Source organism: Thunnus albacares, chromosome 17 (genome assembly GCF_914725855.1).
Source record: "Thunnus albacares chromosome 17, fThuAlb1.1, whole genome shotgun sequence".
Taxonomy (NCBI): Eukaryota; Metazoa; Chordata; class Actinopteri; order Scombriformes; family Scombridae; genus Thunnus; species Thunnus albacares.
The window spans coordinates 1,530,293-1,550,850 of record NC_058122.1 but is presented as its reverse complement, the minus strand read 5'-3'; the positions used below and the strand labels follow the sequence as shown (position 1 = coordinate 1,550,850).

At 40.4% G+C, this 20,558-nt stretch overlaps 1 protein-coding gene across 1 annotated transcript in view; it reads left to right on the top strand.

The window, feature by feature from the left end:
* The window catches only part of abcc1 (ATP-binding cassette, sub-family C (CFTR/MRP), member 1), a 35,909-nt gene extending 16,213 nt beyond the window's left edge, over positions 1-19,696 (top strand). The window contains exons 14-31 of the mRNA XM_044330607.1: positions 704-791; positions 952-1,021; positions 1,890-2,016; positions 3,926-4,102; positions 4,336-4,503; positions 5,259-5,433; positions 5,597-5,657; positions 5,918-6,029; positions 6,579-6,786; positions 9,593-9,903; positions 10,113-10,312; positions 10,505-10,631; positions 11,167-11,268; positions 14,160-14,306; positions 14,446-14,604; positions 15,008-15,174; positions 17,026-17,220; positions 18,671-19,696. Of these exons, the coding sequence (XP_044186542.1) occupies positions 704-791; positions 952-1,021; positions 1,890-2,016; positions 3,926-4,102; positions 4,336-4,503; positions 5,259-5,433; positions 5,597-5,657; positions 5,918-6,029; positions 6,579-6,786; positions 9,593-9,903; positions 10,113-10,312; positions 10,505-10,631; positions 11,167-11,268; positions 14,160-14,306; positions 14,446-14,604; positions 15,008-15,174; positions 17,026-17,220; positions 18,671-18,779 (2,703 nt within the window). The 3' untranslated portion in view covers positions 18,780-19,696. The remainder of the gene's footprint in view (positions 1-703; positions 792-951; positions 1,022-1,889; positions 2,017-3,925; positions 4,103-4,335; positions 4,504-5,258; positions 5,434-5,596; positions 5,658-5,917; positions 6,030-6,578; positions 6,787-9,592; positions 9,904-10,112; positions 10,313-10,504; positions 10,632-11,166; positions 11,269-14,159; positions 14,307-14,445; positions 14,605-15,007; positions 15,175-17,025; positions 17,221-18,670) is intronic.
* Positions 19,697-20,558: the final 862 nt, after the last annotated feature.

Below are 20,558 nucleotides of genomic sequence, written 5' to 3'. Positions count from 1 at the left end.
ACACGTTTTTAACATGTAGACATCATGTTGACATGTATACAACATCTTAACTTTGTTGTTTATGCTGCAACAAGTTAAATAAGGTAGGATATGATTGTAACTAAAGCACACATCAGGATGAGATTTTAGAGACTGACAGAAAGGACACTGTCAGAGAGCTCATGTTAACAATGTGACAACACATGACTTCAGATATCAGATATTGTGTTTTTGGCCTCTCTTTCCATCCATATTTTTCTTTACCATGTGAATTTGTTTGAATTTTACAAATAGTCAAATGTTCAGCCATGGAAAGAGAATTCTGTAAATTCATTTGAACTATGTTTTCTGTAGAAAATCTTAAAATCTGGACACATAAAACCAAAACTATATGTATGGAGAGAAACCTCACAGGTTAGTGAGGAAATATATATTTTGGATGGACTGACCCTTTATTGAGCTTAACATTATTTCATACATACACACACCAGGGTGTCTGCTGTAACCTAAGGGCATCAAATGACTTGATGTCACAATGGTTTAGAAATGACTTGATATTATATTGAGGGTATAATATTGAGTCTTTCTGTTGTTTTGGGGTTTCATTGTGGATGGGAAACTTGACAAAAACAAAAAACCAACTGTAAATGCAAGTGTGGATAAGAACAGCCACTATTTGAACATTAGTAGCTATATCAACCTGTCACTCTGTGTCTGTCTTCAGGCCAGTGTGTCCTTGAAGCGACTGAGAGTGTTTCTGTCACATGAGGAGCTGCAGGAAGACAGTGTGGAACACAAAGCAGTAGCAGGCTGTGAGTCCGGAGTTTTTCCCCCTCTGCTTTTCTTTCTTTTGCTTTGTCTGTTGTCTCCTCCCTCTTGTCTCAGAATGATACATTCCCACATGTTGTATAGATTCTCCTTCCTGTGCTTGTGATATGTGTATATTCATATATCCTTCTTTCTTCCTCCCAGCTCCTTACAGTATCTCCATAGTGGACGGAGTTTTCAGCTGGTCCAGATCTGAATCAGCGACACTCAAGAGGTGTGTGTGTCCCATATTTCCTCAAGATGGTTAAGTGTATTCACATAAATAAAAATCAAAATGAATTAATGTTCATAATGCAGGCTTGCCCACACTAAACACAACTTCATTTCATCTTTATTATAGTTCAGATTCATTTATTTTATTTATCTTTTCTCGGCCTAAATAGATTTTTGTTGTATTTGTGTTATCAGTTTTGACACCAATTTATTTTCTAGTTTCAAATGAACTGTATACATATTTGCTGCTATGAAATGTCCAACTCATCATACATCTTGGTCACAAATCTTAAATAATCACATTTAAAGGATCTTTATCATAAATATTTGTCCATGTCATTTGTCATTATGTTATAAAAACAAATTATTTGAACATCAACATTGGTATCAGCTTTTAGTATTAACACAGTTGATAGTTCTCCCTGGATCGGACCTAATCCTGATCCTGTGAATCAGCTCAGGATGACCCTTGTTTCAATGTACTGACTGATGATACAGATGGCAATATTCTGTAATAACATATGAGTCTGTCTCAGCCATAAAGAAGTCAACAAGCAATGGCAAATATGGAATGTTTTGCAGGCAGCGTTAAAACAGCTTCTGTAATCTGTGTCGTTTGTTTTTACAGGTTCAGTTTATTGTGGTTATATTGTCCTCATACAACTCATCAACATTCCGGAAGACTATTAAAAAATTAATTTCCTTTTTTCTAATAATGTGTTTTCTCCCACAATATCACACAAAGTAGCAAACAAAATAAAATAATTAGATTAGTTCATAAGTATGCAATTCACTCGTTATTAAAAAATGAACCTGATTGATTCCTTAAATGGAAGTGAAATGAGTTGAATGTCTCTGTGTGTCTGCAGGCTGAATGTGTGTATCCCAGAAGGCTCTTTGGTGGCTGTGGTGGGTCACGTGGGTTCAGGAAAGTCCTCGCTGCTCTCTGCCCTGCTTGGAGAGATGGACAAACTAGAAGGAACCGTGGCTGTCAAGGTGGCTGCTCTCACTCTCTCACACTAATAAACTGACATAGTGGAAGGTTTGCACACTGAAACCTCTCTGTCTGCTGTTTTTCCCAATATGGCTTCAACAAGATTTTCATGGCTTAAAGCTTGCACTGGTCCTGCAAGCCTGTTATTTCCATGGCAGTTCTTCACAGAGTGCTCTGTATCTCAGAGACCAAAACACTGAGAGAAATCAAATTGAATCAGGCAAGAAGATTTGCACAGAATTTACACAATAACATGCAGAGAGAGCACTAGCACCTGATTTTTACAGTGGTTCTTGTGATGAAAATGAAATGTCTAGTTTTTTGATTTTCATGTCATCCAGACGTTCTACAGGCTATAGTTACCATGGTTTTAGATGTTGTTTGGATCTGTGGGGCACTGTTTTCCTCTTTCTACCAGGCAGTAATACCACAGACTGATCCAGTTATCATTCTGGTTGTTTGAACAGTGTGTCTCTCTCTCTGTTGTTCTGATCACTTGGTATTATCACAGTTACCTTGGATCTCCACTGCAGACCAGCTGATCATTCAGAAATTTGATTCACCCACCTGTTAACTAAAATCTGTTTGCTGTCTGGGTTTAGCTTAAAGATGAGCAGCTAAAACACTGAATAACATCAATGCAGCAATATTCCTTTAGTGATTGATAACCATCAGTAATCCTGCAATCATTCCTAGTGACAGCCTGTAAACACAAAAGATAGCAGACTGAATAATGATAATGTTAAATTAATGTTAGCTTACCTTTTTATTAGGTGTCAGTGTGCTGTCCTGCCTGTTTTTGTGGTTTGTCACAGCTGTCTTGTTGCTGCTTTGTGTCAAATTTTCAGTGGATTTGTAGATTGATTTATTCCATAAATCTATTTCCTTCCAAAAACTGGTGATGTTCGCTAACAATACTGAGATACAGAACATTGATGAATACAGCATGCTGTTTGTTAGAGGAAAAGGTCAAGAAGCTTCTGAACAAGAGATATTTTGGGTGGTAGACGATACTGTTTGACAGTGTGATCCTGCAAATGCATGCAAGCCTTCAAATAAGACACTATCGATTAGTTTTCATTTGTTAATGAAAATTATAATACATTTCATCAAAGTTATTCTTTATTTTGTTTTTGTCACTGGCACTAACCGGACAACAGCAAAGAAGAAGTTGACTGGTGGAAGGCCTTCCACCAGTCAACTTCCACCAATGTCCCCACAGCCTATAGGCTGTGGGGACATTGAAGAGGACCTATTATGCTCATTTTCAGCCCTAAATTTTTGTTTTTGGATTCCACTAGAGTAGCTTTGCATAATTCACAGTTAAAAAAAAACCCTTATTTAACTTATACTGGCCCATTATGCAGTTTCTCAGTTCAACTTCTGTCTCTAAACAGTACATTTGAACTCTTGTCTTTTAAAGGCCCCCCTCCCAATGAGCTGTTCTGATTAGCCACCTCTTGGAAGCTGCCAAGGGGCAGACATATCAGAGTTGTGTTAAGTTACTGCCAATGAAAACCCAACATTTCCTGTTTCACTGCTTCGAAGTGAAGGCTTTTAAATGACTAAATAACGGGAGTTTTTTATTGTGAAGAATTTACAGGAAGTGAAACGTATTCCTCACTGAATCAGCAGAACTTTGTTAGCGGCGCTAAAAACTGGTTTCATGTTAGTTAATTTAGGTATTCTACTAGATTATCAGATTATGGCATATGAAGTGAAATAACCCCAACCCTAACCCCGCAGGCCTGGACCACTTGTTAATTTTTTTAATACCTCAGAGAAAATTGGTGAATTCCACAGATTCTCTTAATTAATCACTCACATATGCCACTTAAGTACCAATCTGTTCATACGGGTGGTTCTTGTATGAGGCCCTTTGCATGTGAGCTGATGTGTGTTGCCCTGCAGGGTTCGGTGGCCTATGTTCCCCAGCAGGCCTGGATCCAGAATTCCACACTGAAAGACAACATAATGTTTGGCCAGGAGAGGATTGAGGCCTGGTATCAGGATGTGGTGGAAGCATGTGCCCTTCAGCCGGACCTGGAGATCCTTCCTGCTGGAGACGAGACCGAGATTGGTGAGAAGGTATCAACTCCTGATCACGCATTTAATCACACATTTAATCATTTCATTTATCTGCAGAGTAGAACAGATGTCAACTATTCGTTTAAGTTGTCTACTTTTAAAATTACAGCTTGTCTAGAAAGAGAAATGTGAGTTGCTTACAATAATAATAATAAAAAAAAGTTTTAGTTGCTGTCTTTAAAATCATAAAATAGCCTTGCATAGTTTTTAGCTCTGTCTGTTTGTCTGTACAGGGAGTGAATCTATCTGGAGGTCAGAAGCAGAGGGTGAGCCTGGCCAGGGCTGTCTACTGTGACCGTGCTGTCTATCTGCTGGATGACCCACTGTCTGCTGTCGACGCTCATGTAGGAAAACACATCTTTGATAAAGTCATCGGCCCACAGGGTCTGCTGAAGGACAAGGTGTGTATGATCCCAAGTTCCCACTGATGTATATTGTTGTTATAGAGATACGCAGTGGGAGGGGTTGCTGGTTCTGTTTCCCCATTCTGTATTCCCATTTCAATATTTTCTTTTAACAATCTCAATAGTACTGAACATAGAAACTCAGGACTCTCCCAGATAATGTAACAATCCTATAGGTTGATATTCTGACCACCTGTTTCGATTAGTTACACTTCATTTCTGAGAAAACCCGTTTTGTCTAGGATTTTGGTGGACGGCTAAGAATACCGCAATACCAGTGTGTCTCGGCTGTTTTGTCAACACCATAGCAAGGATGTATCTTTAGCTTCTACCTGCTCGGTGATTGGCTGCTTCTTGCTGAAATGCACAATGAGAGTAGTAATAACTACCCCAGAATGGCAGTACCTTCGACTTTTTACTTAAATAACCAGATATTTTCTAACACAGCTGTTCATCTTTTGAACTGATGATCAAATTTTATGTGAAACTACTGCAGTTTATTTGTTAGTGTGAGGATAAAAATGATAAGAATTCATAATTTCACCTCACGTTGCTTCTCTTTTGGCAGTCTTCTGTGACATTTGTCTAGAAAAAAAATATAAATTTAAAAACTTTTGGATCAATCTCAGTGTCAGCAGATATTTAATATAAAAGGACTTGAAATGAATACACTAATGATTTATTGACTTTAAAAAGGCACGGGTGTCACCTTTTTACACACGAGCATGTCAAATTTGTGTGGCTGTGTGCAGACTCGTGTGCTGGTGACCCACGGGCTGAGCTACCTGCCCCAGGCTGACCTGATCCTGGTCATGGTGGAAGGAGAGATCACAGAGATGGGCTCCTACCAGCAGCTCATGGCCACAGAGGGAGCCTTCGCTGAGTTTCAGCGAACATACGCTGCTGTCGACCACACTGACAATGATGGTGAGACACACTGCACTTTTTTTTATTTTCCTTGATCACATTAAGGAGAACATGAACATTAACTGTGTTTTGGATCTTAGATTTTTGCTGCAGTGGTTGTAGATAATTTTTAAGGATAAATAATTTCTCAACACTTAACTTTTTGTTTCCTTCTTACATTTAGAATCTGAACCAAAGAAAGGAACCAAAGGATTAGAGAATGGCAGTGTGACTGCTCTTGCTGGGTGAGTGAAACTGTGAAAAACAACAATAGAGCTCTATGACACAGAGGAATAATGTATATCAGGCTTTAGATACACATACCATAGCTGCTAGAAAGATCAATTCATTGTTGGTCTGGCTCTTTTCATGGGAACATGTTGATAATAAGAATAATATGGAATATCACCAGACCTATACTTATATATGTTTCATCATGATATATACTAGTTGTTCCTCTTTTTGAAGCTCCTGTGTTTCTTTGTATTATTCCATGTCTAAGCAGCAGTGAGTCCAAACTATCCCAGACGGGCAAGGACGGAGAGGTGCTGAACAAGAAGGCCAAGAATCCCGAGGTGGGAAAGCTGACAGAGGCTGACAAGGCCAGCACTGGACGGGTAGGTAGAGACTAGGGTTGGGCGATGTCTACAGAAACAAAGCTTTCATTGCACTTACAGTAACGTAACGAGTGTAGCTGTTGTCAACTCAAGTACTTCATGTTGTTCTGTCTCTCCTCTGCTCCGCTCAGAGGACACACATGCACAAAGCGCTCAGCCCTGCCTGCGGTGAAACAGGAGAGGAGAGAAACTCAGCACGACCATAAATGACAGCAAAACGCAGTAGACACCATTTATTTATGTTATTTACCTAATTTATGTACACTCGTTTCACTTTAGCTCAGTGTAAGCATGTACTGTGTTTTGCTGTCATTTATGGTCGCGCTAAGTTTCTCTCCTCTCCTCTGTTTCACCGCGGGGGGGGCTTTTAAATCACGATGTTACAACGGTAGAGGCTCAGTGGGCGATGACCGTCAGCCATCAGCGATGGACGATGGCATCGCCTATCGGCCCAACCCTAGAGACTTGACATACTCACATGAGAGCAAGGATTCATCATCGCATATCCAAGTGCAGTCTGATCCAAGCTGGCCTCCTCTCCCTCCCCAGGTCAAGCTCTCAGTGTTCTGTGCCTATCTGAAAGCCATCGGAGTGCTCCTGTCCTGCATCAGTCTACTGCTGTTCCTCGCCCATCACCTGGTCTCCCTGTTCTCCAACTACTGGCTGAGCCTGTGGACTGATGACCCCGTAGTTAATGGCACTCAGCCTTACAGACAGACGAGACTCGGGGTGTACGGTGCTCTCGGCCTGTCCCAGGGTGAGGAAGGGTAGGGGGGAGACAGAAGCATATACAATATTATTATTGAGCCAAGAAGCTTGAGGAAATGAGAAGTCATGAAAAGAATCTTTCTGACACACCAGAAGAGCATGAAAGTTTCTTTGTCATTCACACCTATACTCAACACATATACACTCTTTCTGGCAAGATGCTGAATTAGGAAACAAAATCTAAAAAATAGTATTGCATCTGATTTGTTGCTGATATTTGTGCATCTATGCGTTTATTGGCATTTCCAGTTTTAATCTGTACAAATCACATATTGAATACTTTTACAAATCCCCTCACTCCCCACATCTACTGCATGAAGAGGAGGAGTGTGCTTGTTCTAAATCTACATTCCACAAATCATTAGGGAGGAGTGTGCCAAGATCTTGTTCCCATAGGGTTCTAAGGCTAGCCATAGGCTGAGGATTTATATTGGCCAGTATATCAAAGATCATTGTGATGGCACCCTTGAGACTAGCATCTGTGGCTAAAAGAGTGTCTATTGATGTCACTTGGTGTATCTCAGGGAAAGGATGGTAACCCTTCTGTACAAAATGCCTATTTTGTAAATAATGGTAGAAATGAGAGTGGGGTAGGTTAAATTTTTCTGCCAATTGCTTGAATGATGCGAATACCCTATAGACATATAGATATAATAACTAATAGTACATAGTACATTCCCATGCCACGTTCAAAAAGACAGATCTAACTTGGCTGGTGGTTTTCCAGACCAAATTGTTTCCTAAATTGAGACCATATTCTGATTGTGTGAGCTATAACTGGATTGTTGTAAGATGCACCAATTGCCAGTGGTAATGGGGAAGTGACTAGGGAGTGAAAAGGAAGATCATGTGATTCTACCTTCACCTATTCTGGTGCATGCTCAAATGAGCTACCTTGGACATACATAACAACCTTCTGGATGTTACTTGCCCAGTTATGATAGAGAATATTGGACATAGCCATCCCCCCCAATGCTTTGGATCTTTGTAAGAAGGCCTTGTGTATCCAAGGCTGCCTGCCACCCCAGATAAAGTTAGAAAAAAATCCTGTCAAGAGTGCTAAACTGCTCTTTGGAAATGAGTATTGGAATGTTCATATTAAGCAGGCAAATACACCCAGTCATTGATAGTGGTGACATGTGCCAGCTTTCCATATCTCGTTTGCATTTGTCAATTAGAGGAGAAAAATTTAGTTTGTATAAAAGGTGAAAGAAGTGAGGAACTGTGATCCCCAAGTTGAAGTGGGAGGTCACTCTCCTGAAGGGAAACATAGAGGCAGGAATATTAAGAGCAGTGGGGTTCAAAGGGAAAACAAAGCGTTCAGCTTATAGAGACAGCTTCCCGAATTCTTCCAGACTGGATAGGCTAGAGGGAAGAGACAAAAGCGCAGGGTTGGTGATATATAGGAGAAGGTCATCAGCATACAATGACACTTTATGTACCCTATCACCGCGGCTTATCCCCTCAAAGGAGACAGCATGTGGTTATTTCGTCAAGTCAAAAAGCATGGCGTATTGTGCATCCAATTGGGCTATGGGCTATTTTTTTTAATTATGTGAGGTGAAGGTAGTATGAGGTATTTATGTAGTATGCCTTTAAGTGCAGATTGCAGAGGCAGAAACACCCTCCATTTGTTTAATGGATTATATTCAGTTGCATCTCCCACCTGCTCAAACTAACTCATCAGCAGTTGTTCACACTCAGACCTCTCCAAAATCCTGCATACTTTATGCATAGCTGGCACAGCATGGATATCTTCATTCATTATTTAAATCTTCTGACACAGCACCAGGACAGCAATTAACTTTCTATACCCTAGTGAGGTCAGCTATTCCAACAGATTCCATGTTTCTACAACTGAGATCATCGCAAATGTTGTTTACTGCTGTATCCAGTTGGCTAAATAAGGAGAGATATTTTGTAAATGTATTTGTTTATGTTTACTGAATTTAAAAGACATAAATGAGGCTTTTCTCGGTGCAGAGAAGGAGCACAACCGTAGAGTTTAAAAGTGTTAATTAGTTTGCAGCTGCAGCACCAGTATATTTTAGCTGCCTGCCTACTGTCACTTGACTATCTTGTGCTGAACCTCACCTTTCAACTTTTCAACAAGCAAATAAATGTAACTATATAGAAAATAGGTTTTTATGGGGTCCCAGGACCCTCCTCACTCCTCTGAGCTGAAATAAGGGAACTGAAACATCCTAAAAGGGTCAGTTCACCAAACTACAAAGACACATTTTCTCATTTACCTCTAGTGCTCATCATAAGTGCCGACTTTACTCACATAACTTGGACTGAGGTAGACTCTGGTAGACAAATTAGAAAAAAAGTAACTTGACTGGCTTTAACACCATTTTCTCTGTGACTTGACTTGAAATGACTTGATGTCTTCCCCAAGATCAAAGATTCAAAATGTGCAGTGAAGCAACTCGTTATTGTCCTCACAGTATACATCACTCTGACAAAGTCACATTGCATGGGGAGGAGGGAGAAGTACAGTTAGCAGGGCAGACTAGCAGAGAGAAAAATAATGACTTGTTTAGGACTTGAAACAAAAAGGTCTGGACTCAGGCTTGACTTAGAGCTGAAACTGTAGTTCACTTGTGTATGTCAAGAATTTCAATATGAAACCTTTCAAAGACAGCTCATCAAATGAAGCTTGCGTAACTCAAGGCACTCATCTTTTCAGGCAGGGTATGTTCTTGGCCTCAGTGTATGCATGTGTGTGTGTTTCAAGCTCAGACTGTGCAGCATACAGATCTTACCCTATAAACCCCACTGATCTCTTGTAGGTTTGGCAGTGTTTGGTTACTCCCTCTCCATGTCCATCGGGGGCATCCTGGCATCTCGCTGCCTCCACCAGTCCATGCTGTACGATGTCCTGCGCTCACCTATGTCCTTCTTTGAGCAAACCCCCAGCGGTAATCTGGTCAACCGCTTTGCCAAGGAGATGGACACCATTGACTCAGTGATCCCCAGCATTATTAAGATGTTCATGGGCTCCATGTTCAATGTGATGGGTTCTTGTGTCATCATCCTGATCGCCACACCACTGGTGTCAATCATCATTCCTTTTCTCGGTCTGCTCTACTTTTTTGTGCAGGTTAGTGTGAAATTTTCAGAACGCAAAAAAAACACTTCTTTTCTGTTTTCTTTTTCCATTCCTTTCATGCATTTTGGTCCCTTAAACATGAACATACATTGGGCTATGCATTATAAGTGTTACTGTTCCACGGTTTACAGCTGCACTGTATTTGATTGTGGTCAAGTGTGAATCAAGGTGTCAGACGGCTCTGTTCTTACTCTGTCCAGAGGTTTTATGTGGCATCATCTCGTCAGCTGAAGCGTCTGGAGTCAGTTAGCCGTTCACCCATCTACACTCACTTCAATGAAACACTGCTGGGCACCTCAGTCATCCGAGCCTTTGGTGAACAAGAGCGCTTCATCCGTGAGAGTGACAACCGGGTTGACCGCAACCAGAAGGCCTACTACCCCAGCATAGTAGCAAACAGGTCAGGAATAGTGTTAGTACTCAGTCTTACTGCACCTGCTGCAACAGTATGCACTGTGTCATGAAAAATACAGAGGAAAAAATAAATAAAAATAAATTGAAAAAAATCTTTAAATTTCTTCAGTTCCACTGAATGTGCCATTTATTTCTTGGAATAGTCTTCTTCCTTTAATATCTTGTTGTGTTTGTGTAGGTGGCTGGCAGTTCGTCTGGAGTTTGTAGGAAACTGCATCGTGTCATTTGCTGCTTTGTTTGCTGTCATAGCCAGAGAGAGCCTCAGTCCAGGCATTATGGGGCTGTCTATCTCCTATGCCCTCCAGGTAAACACTGACACTCAAACCTGTGTGAACTGCTCATGCTCACACTGTCTTCAGGGGCAAAGATAAGTCAGGTTAGAAACCACTCTAGCCTGTAGGATGCTTTGTACATGTTTTGTAAAAATGTATATGACACCATTTGATTATGAATCTCTTGTATCACTACCTTTTTTGACCTTTTTTGACCTTTTACCCTCTCACACTTAGAGAGGTCGAGCAATTTACTTCTACTTGCAGCAAAATGTAGGATGAGGAGTAACTAGTAGCAGCGCTGATTACTCTACCATTAACTAGAGAATGACTTCAACTTTCCAGTCACATCAGAGTGCAGAGACAAACAGCCAAATAACTACAAGGAGTTTAGCCCAATTGCCCTATCAATTTTTAAGTGATAAAATATTCAACACAAGCCTGTATGATTTGTAGAAAAAGATTATATGAATGTTTGGCTGGTAGCAATGAACATGTGAAGTTAAAAACAAGTAGCCTTCAGTTTTTGATAGAATCCTCATCTTGCTTTCCTCTTTCCCATGCTCAGCTGACTGCCTCTCTGACCTGGCTGGTGAGGATGTCCTCTGATGTGGAGACCAACATAGTGGCTGTGGAGAAAGTGAAAGAGTACAGTGACACAAAGAAAGAGGTACAAAGAAGCGAATCCCAGTTTGACCTGAGCCAACATACCCACATACAAAAGAAATGTCAATGTGACATAAAACTAATAACTAACCATTCAGAAATGTCCTGTTGTATCCTTGATGCTTGAACTTGTTCGGGAGCCTCTTTTTGCTCAGGGTCTGACTCTGGTTCAAGCATATATGGTTGCTATGTTCTATGTCATACCTGCTCCGCCCTCTAATGGGCTTCGCCTTTGGTTTAACCCATGAGGCTCCACCTTGGCACCTGAGAAAGATCTTTGCTCTCACTGACCAATCAGGAGGTACCAATTGTGCAGCAGCACAAGTTTGCCAAGTCCATCTTCTCCCTCCACACTAGCCCAGGGCTAGCAGCGGAGACCACGACAGCTCATTCCAAACCATGGGACGAGAATGACGAATCCCAGCCCCTCTAGTAGCTGTTTGGCATTAGTGATGGAGATGATCCTCATCTGATATTTGCAGGGCGCAGTATGGTTGCCTGTGTGGGTGCAACTTGTTGCACTTAGTCAGTGGCTTTGATACATAATATCTTGCCTTAAATTGGAGATGATACACTTCTCAATCAGTGGCTTTGAGAAGAAATTCTATAAGACCTGGGGACCCTTTTTGACATACTTAACACCCAAATGACATGGCGTGACATGCATTCTAACTGCCCTTGACACTAAAAATAAAACACCTGCCTTCATGGAAATGGCTACATCTTTAATTTTATTTGTTTATTTCTATGCATTTCCTTATACCTGTTCTAGATAATCAAAGGGGTGGGGGTAGGGATGTCTTACTTTATTACTGTCATTATTGTCACTGCTTGTTTTATTATATGATACTACATTGGTGTATATTTCATAACAATGTGGAACATATCCACCCAACCCTGGAAACTTTTGTTGAAAATCTCAATGAAAAGATTTTGAACATTGCGTCCTCTATGGCACTTTTCAGCGGTGTCTGGAGGATATCTGTTTGGCTGCCTCCTGGTCTTCCCCTTCAACTTTTGTTCAGTCATATCTCAGGGACATGACTGCTGGTTCTGTGTCTCATTCAGTGCTTGGTGCACTGCCTGAGGGGACCTAGTCTGGAGCAGACTGAGGTTTTTAGTTGCTGGCTTTTTTTGCAGTCCGGTGCAAGACCCTAAGACAGGCGGTGCTCAAATGCTGTTTCTTGGTTGTGGCTGGGTTCGGACTAGTGTCGGTTCAAGCCCAGCTGAAAGTACAACTCATCTGTAACGGCCTTCGCCTCAGGTCTTAACCAATAGCGAAGCCCCTTAGAGGGCAGAGCACGTACAACATAGAAACAGTAGTTACCTGGATGTAACTTCAGTTCTATGAGTACTTGTGTAGCCCTCTAACCACAGGCCCAGCTGGCCCCAGTTGTTGTTGCTGAGTTTCAAAGACAGAAGAGCGAAGCTAGTGCTGGGGTCTTGAAGTGAGAGGATGCTGCATGGTTGCTACCTCTTGATTGGGTGGTGAGTGCAAAGATCTTTCTCAGGTGTTGAGGCAGAGCTTGGCGGGTGTTGCTATTGGGTAAACCAATAGCAACGCCCGTTAGAGGGCTACTCACGTACTCATAGACCTGGAGTTACATCCAGATAACTGCTATTTTTCTCTGGCAGCCATGTTTCTCCCAGGGTTCACGCTCAACAGTTGCCATGGTAGTGCGAAGCCGTACTCGCGTCGGCACACCCCACGGCAGAGGGGGGTGAGGTGAGCAGCAGCTCATTATCATTTAAAGGAACAGGCACTCAAATTGGCCGTTCTGACCAGGGCTGTTGAGACAGGGTGAGAAGACTGCTGTGGTGCTTAATCCTTGTAGTATTTTGACCAAAGCATGTCAGAGACATTTTATTAAGACCCCAGAGAACTGTGTTAACTTGTGGAAAAGAGGTATAATATGTCACCTTTTAAAGGTACAGGAAATGATTTACAATCCTGTTTTTATCGACATATACAGTAGGTATACACATGATGTACTATTGAAAGCATTTGAAATACACAAAACATCAAATAATCGCTAGAAAACACCAGAGTTTATTCTGATTTTTTTCATGGGAGTCCAGACACCAGGATGGTATGATGCAGAAGCAAATAAAATCCAGGAGAGTTCAGAGATAATGATGGTGACCTCAAAGACACACACAAGCACACATTAACATGCTGTAGGTTGCTACTGATTGTTTAATTATTTAAGCTATTAAATTACATAAGATTTCAACAGTGGTGGAATCTAACCTAGGTATTTGATGATTATACATGATTTTGAGGTACTTTTACTCAATATACCTTTACTTATACACTATATTTCAGAGGAAAATACTGTATTTTTATTCTACTACATTTATTTTTCAGCTTACTGGTTACTTTTGAGAGTAAGATTTTTCAAGCAAAACATATATTTATTAAAATTTTACATGTTGTAAAATATAATGCAGTTTTACAGTTGCAGTTTTTTAATTATCCAACTGTATAGAAAGATACTGAAATTAGCTCCACCTCAATCAGCTAAAACATTAAAATCTTGCATTACACGTTAATGCATCAGTAGTAATCAACCTATCATATAGTACACAATAATATAACACTGACTGCTGTATAATAAGCTGCAAAATGTACTTTTGATACTTGAAGTACATTTTGGTGATTATACTTAGGTAAGATTTTGAACACAGGATTTTCACTTGTATTAGAAGGCTTTTTATGTTGTTGTACTAGTAGTTTTCAGAATATTTCGTCCATCTCTGTTTTCCAGCTCTTTATCTACATACAAGGTACAAGTTCCAAACAGGGTCACAGAAGTGAAAGTGAAAGTGAAAGTGCAAGTGGGGTTGTGGTGGATGTTGATGTGCTAATTGACCTGTGCACCCTCTGACCACCAGGCAGAGTGGAAACGCGAGACCTCCACCCTTCCCCCAGGGTGGCCCACTGAAGGCTGCATAGACGTCAGAGGCTTTGGCCTGCGCTACCGCCACGATCTGGACCTGGCCATCCGCGACATCACCATCAAAATTAATGGAGGAGAGAAGGTCTGCCTTTACATCACTAGGCTTTTACAACTACTCTGATGTCTACTTAAGAATACTTCTACTTTTTGAACAGAGATTGTTGGTGCATTGAGAATACAGTATGGCCATTGTAACATCAGCTGCTACATCTGCCCATTAGGTGGGGATTGTGGGGCGCACTGGAGCGGGGAAGTCATCCCTAACACTGGGACTGTTCCGGATCATTGAGGCAGCTGAGGGTCAAATCTTCATTGATGGGGTGGACATTGCTCAGCTGGGCCTCCATGAACTCCGCTCCAGAATCACCATCATACCACAGGTTAGTGCAGAGAGGACACTAAAGAACATGGAGTTAAATGATATCTGAATGGCCTACCAGGGATTGACATGAATGCCAGTCCAAGTTAAAATTGCCTTCATTCTAAGTGAGGTCTTATGTGGTTGTATTTGTAGTACACACACAGCTGGTGTATCCTCACTGCCATAAAGTCTACTGTCTACCTTGTGTAGTTTGTTTTGATTACATTAGGAGCAGAATACAAATTGATACTTTAGTGAGTGCTTAAACATGTTAAGAGTGGTAAATTCAGTCCAGTCCAGAAATGGGGCTCAGCTAAATTATTCCTCATCTCACCAAATCTTCTAGTCAGTGTGGCACAGATGACAAAAGAATTGGTCCCATCATGTGATACACAGATATGCAACTCTCTCCCCCTCCTCAGGATCCAGTGCTGTTTTCAGGTTCTCTGAGGATGAACTTGGATCCCTTTGACAGCTACACTGATGAGGAAGTATGGAGGGCTGTGGAGTTTTCTCATCTCAAGAGCTTTGTGTCTGGTCTTCCAGACAAACTCAGCCACGAGTGTAGTGAAGGAGGAGAGAACCTCAGGTACAACTGCTATTAAATCATATATAAAGCCATACAAACTACTAAAGACTTCATCTACCTCAACTGTGAGAGAAGCAGGCCTTTTTCTCAAACAAGCTTATATAAGAGACATAAGTATATATACACTGTTTCCATTTCTACCTGTTATTTCCACAGCAATACGTCCATCAGTACAACAGAGATGTCATATTCACCACTCTGCTGCTCTCACTCACACTAGTACTGCTCTCACTCACCAATTCATCCCAGTTGCTTCTACTTTGCCATTTTTTCATTCCGTTTTGCGCTATTATCAGTGACAGTCAACACTTCCTGTGCAGATGTTTCATAGTTAAAGCCTTATTGCAGCTTAAATGACCTCTTTGCTGGTAGACATTTAGTGTAGAACATCTCCAGGAAGTGTTGAGTTTCATTGACAGAAGCTTAACACTGAACAAAAATAAGAACAGCGGTAGTTGTTAGAAGATACAGCCATCCATACAGCCTAAAAGCCTCACATACCCTGGACTTAATCATCCATATTGTATGTCTAAAGAAAACAGTATACAACTAAATATTTAATATCTCCAACACACAAGCTAGATAATGCGTAACCTGCTCTGTAGCATTCATATTACTCTAGTACACACTGCAACATGTAAACATGCTTCAGCAAGTGGACAGATGAGCTCTTCATAGGTATGAAAAAGGTTACCCTACCCAAAGAGGACCCTTGGCTATCTTACCTCAGCCTTAAATCAGTGGTGGAAAGTAAATAAGTACATTTTCTCAAGTACTGTACTTAAGTACAATTTTGACGTACTTGTACTTTACTTGAGTATTTCCCTTTGAAGCTATTTTATACTTTCTACTCCACTACATTTATTTGACAGCTTTAGTTACTTTTCAGATGAAGATTTGACACAATGGATAATATAACAAGCTTTTAAAATACAACACATTGTTAAAGATGAAACCAGTGGTTTCCAACCTTTTTGGCTTTTGACGTCTTATAAAAAGCAGTGTGTAGTCGGGGTCACATTTCAGATGTCTATGAGTTGTTAACAGCTCCACCAAATAAAGACTTTTCCCTCTAAACTTCTCACATGCTTTCATTTCAATAAATGTTCAAATGATCCAATATTTCAGCAAAAATCCAAGATTAGAGAAAAAGTCCAAAAACTGAAAACAGATTTGTGTATCAGAACTTTGTTTTTTCTTCTTTCCTCTCCCATTAATCATCTCACCACCCCTCAGATTTATCTGCTGACCCTTTGGAGGGGCCCGACCCCTAGGTTGGGAACCACTGGACTAAACTAGCTAACTGTATATAAAGTAGTTGAAAGTAGCTCCACCTCCAGCAGCTACAACAGTAACATGCTGCTCTAACACTGATGCTTCACTATTAATAATCTAATGATGTCATATATAATAATATATCAGTCAGAGGGACCAAACCACTACTTTTACTGCAATACTTTAACTACATCAAGCTCATAATACTTATGTACTTTTACTGCAATACTTTAACTACATCAAGCTCATAATACTTATGTACTTTTACTGCAATACTTTAACTACATCAAGCTTATAATACTTATGTACTTTTACTTAAGAAGGATTTTTTATGCAGGACTTTACTACAATACTAATGGAGTATCTTTTTAAATTGCTGTATTGGTACTTTTACTTAGGTAAAGGATCTGTGTACTTCTTCCACCTCTACCTGAAATTGGGCCCATCAATTCAAAAAGCTGATGAGGGAGGACCTGGACTCGAGCCCAAACGCACTATAGTAGACTTATTTAAGTTTCTCTGTTTGCTGATGTGCTGCCTCTACTTTGTTTAAGCAAATCTCTGTTTTCACTCCAGTGTGGGTCAGCGGCAGCTGCTTTGCCTGGCCAGAGCTCTGCTGAGGAAGACCAAGGTCCTGGTTCTAGATGAGGCCACAGCAGCTGTGGACATGGAGACAGACAACCTGATCCAGTCCACCATCCGCTCTCAGTTTGAGGACTGCACTGTCCTGACCATAGCTCATCGCCTTAACACCATCATGGACTACACCAGGTACCATACACTACACATGAACACTTTGCATGATAGAATGCTTTGATATACCTACATTCAGTCCAGACAGGAAGTATTTGGACAGTTAAACAGATTTTGTTCTTCAGTCTCAATTGGAATTATTCAATTGTAAATAAAATAATGGATACTATATTAAAGTGCCAAGTCTCAGCTTTAATTTGATGAGGTTTAACACGTAGTGGCCAAAGTTTAAGGGTTCAAAAGTAATTGGGCAGATATACATGAAGTCAAACAAAATCATTACATTTAATATTTAGTGTGAAATCTTTTGCGGTCAATGACTGGCTGAAGTCTTGGACTGATAGACATCAGCAGACACTTTGTATCTTCCCTTGTGATGCTCTCTCAGGCCTTCACTGCAGACACCTTCAGCTCTTGCTTGTTGTGGACTCTCTCTGCCTTTAGCCTGTGCTTCAGATTGCTGAATGATGAAATGTGCTCCAATGAGTTTTGATGTGTTTATCTGAACAGAATGATCCTGTGTTCCTCTGAATTCATCCTGTTGTGTCTGTCAGCAGTTCCACTGGCAGCCATACATGCTCCAGCCATATCAGAAGCACCATGTTTGATAGATGAAGTGCTATGCTTTGGGTCATGAGCTGTTCTTATTTTCTCCACACTTTCCTCTTTCCATTATTTTGATAGAGGTTGATTTTTTTCATTTCACCAGTCCATAGAACTTTGTTCCAGATCTACCGCTTTCTTTTTGTGGGTTTTGGTGAACTGCAACCTGGCTTTCTTGTGTTTGAGGCTTACCAGGTGTTTGCATCTTGTGCTGAATCCTCTGAGGTTCTAGTTATCAATTCTTCTCTTGATCGTTGACAAGGAAACATGTCCGCCTACATCCTTCATTTGCATGGTAACCTCTTTACTCCATATATTGACAGACAACTCCACCAATCTAATTGGCAACAGTCAACTCTCCATCAGCTCTGAGTCTTATGTGAGCTCTTTTGTGCTGAACTAACATTGAAACGATATATGGCTGCCCAAGAAGCTATTTTAATATTGACATAAACCTACTCAAGTTAAAGCTGATACTTGGCACTTTAATGTAGTATCCATCATTTTATTTACAATTGAATATGCTGAAACACAGAGCCTGAAGAACAAAACATGTGGAACTCTCTGAATGCTTACTGTCTGGATTGAACATTTTGTGTTTAACATTGTCTGCAGAAGCCAGCAGTAGTATCATGGCGTTGTCTTCTCATTATCTCCAGATGAATAGTTACTTATTCTTACTTTTTTGTCATCTAAACAGGATGAATCAATTCTCATGTTATTTGGAGATTTCAAACATTAATTTGTCATCTTCATGAGATAAGGTGCAGAAGAGTGTTTGCGCATAGGTGCATGAGGCACATTTGAGCCTTTAGTAGTACTAGTGTTTGTGCTAAGAAATTTATTAGTATTCTGTCTCTTCTAGGGTCCTGGTGTTGGACAAGGGAGAGATTGCAGAATTTGACTCTCCCTCCAATCTCATCGCTCAAAGAGGAGCCTTCTACAAGATGGCGAAGGACTCTGGGCTGGTCTGAAGCAGGAGGTGCCTCACTGTCCAGATGTTCCTCTGAGATCCTCTAAGCTCCTCTGGCTCCCTGCTGTGGAGATCCTGTGTAAAGGAGTGAGAGGGAGATAAAGGAGGGGAAGTGTTCAGATGGAGTGTTTGTCTATTAAAGCAAGGGTGTTGGTGAGAGCAAAGGGTTTGGTTTGACCTGCTCCACCCTACTCTCCTATCCTCATTTAACTACACAAATGTATGCTGCCAGTCCCAGACAACCCTGCTTCTTTCTGTTAGTCCAGATCATATGTACCCCAATTTCTTCCCAGCTCATTCATGCCATGGAAGGGAGAGGGATGAGCAGTGCTGAGGTTGGTAGAGGACAAAAAGGCTGTTGTCTTGTAAGTACAAAATCATGTAGTGTCAAATACTGCCCTCAAAAACCAGTTGTTTTGAAACACAGATTTTTAAACATCAGTGGTGATTTGAGAAGAGGTCAGGATGTGGGGGCTGCTGGGCGCTGTGACAAAAACAGGAACTGTATCTTTAAAGTCAGTATCTCCCCAACAGATACTTACCTAGACAGCGCATTAAAATGGGTTTATGGGTGTTCCCATTGTCATGACAACCAGAGAAGCAAAGAAGTGACAAATTTCTGCCTCACAAATAATTTGTCCCAATTCCATACTAGATACTAAATGTTTACACTAACAGGTCCTGCAGTGTTCACCAAGTTAGTTTAAGTGCAATTGAATATGTTTATGATATATAATAACATATTTCACATGTAATACCACAAGTATGAAAGTATGATGGAACAATATGGCCTACAATTATTTATTATATCATTTTTTTCAGTACTTCTCAGCAGTATACAGCAATAATTCTAAATAGATAATTAATTATATTAATGTGACCTGAACCTGGATAAGCAGTAGAAAATAGATGGATTAATCAGTAAAAAAAAAAAGTGATCAATTCATTGAAGCTTTTGTTAAAACACTTTAGTTTATAGATGTGGAACGTCTCCTGACAGCTATCTCATATGAAAACATTTTATACACATCAAAACAACAGCTGAGATTCAATTCCACCTGAGAAAACATGTTATTATTAAAGCAGACATATTATGCACATTTCCAGGTCTATATTTTTCATCTGCAGCTTTACTGGAATATCTTTGTAGGATTCACAGTTTAAAAAGTCTCCTTATTTATCTTATATTGACCCTTTATACAGCCCCTCAGTTCAGCCTCTGTCCCAAACAGGCAGTTTTAGCTTTTATCTCTTTAAGGCCTCCGCCAGCTCCGGAGGCTACATCAGCAAACCATGAAACAAACTATAGTAGTAGGATTTCACTACTTTTTCTTGTTCTTTACTCAAAATGTCAATGTCTCAAAGACATCCGTACATGTTTGAGCTAGAATCCTATCCAAAATATGAGAGTGGAAAACATGAACAACAATCAGAACAGTATATAAATAACAGAAAACCACAAAAAGTAATATAATAAATATGTCCCCTTTAAAACATCAGGCTACTCATACAAGTATAATATTGTATTATATTAGGCTATGTCTGATGTTCAGTGCTGCATATGGCATCAAATATGCACACAATACATCCTACACAAGATACCATGATGGAGAAAGAGAGTGACGGAGCAGCAGGTTCAGCAGGTGGAGGTGGAGATGGTGTTGAAAACACACGCAGGAAATATTTTACCAAAACAATAATAATGATAATAATAGCTGTTGCTAATCTGCATTTCAAAGTTTATTGAACATCAAGTTTAAACACAACACGAGCCACAACA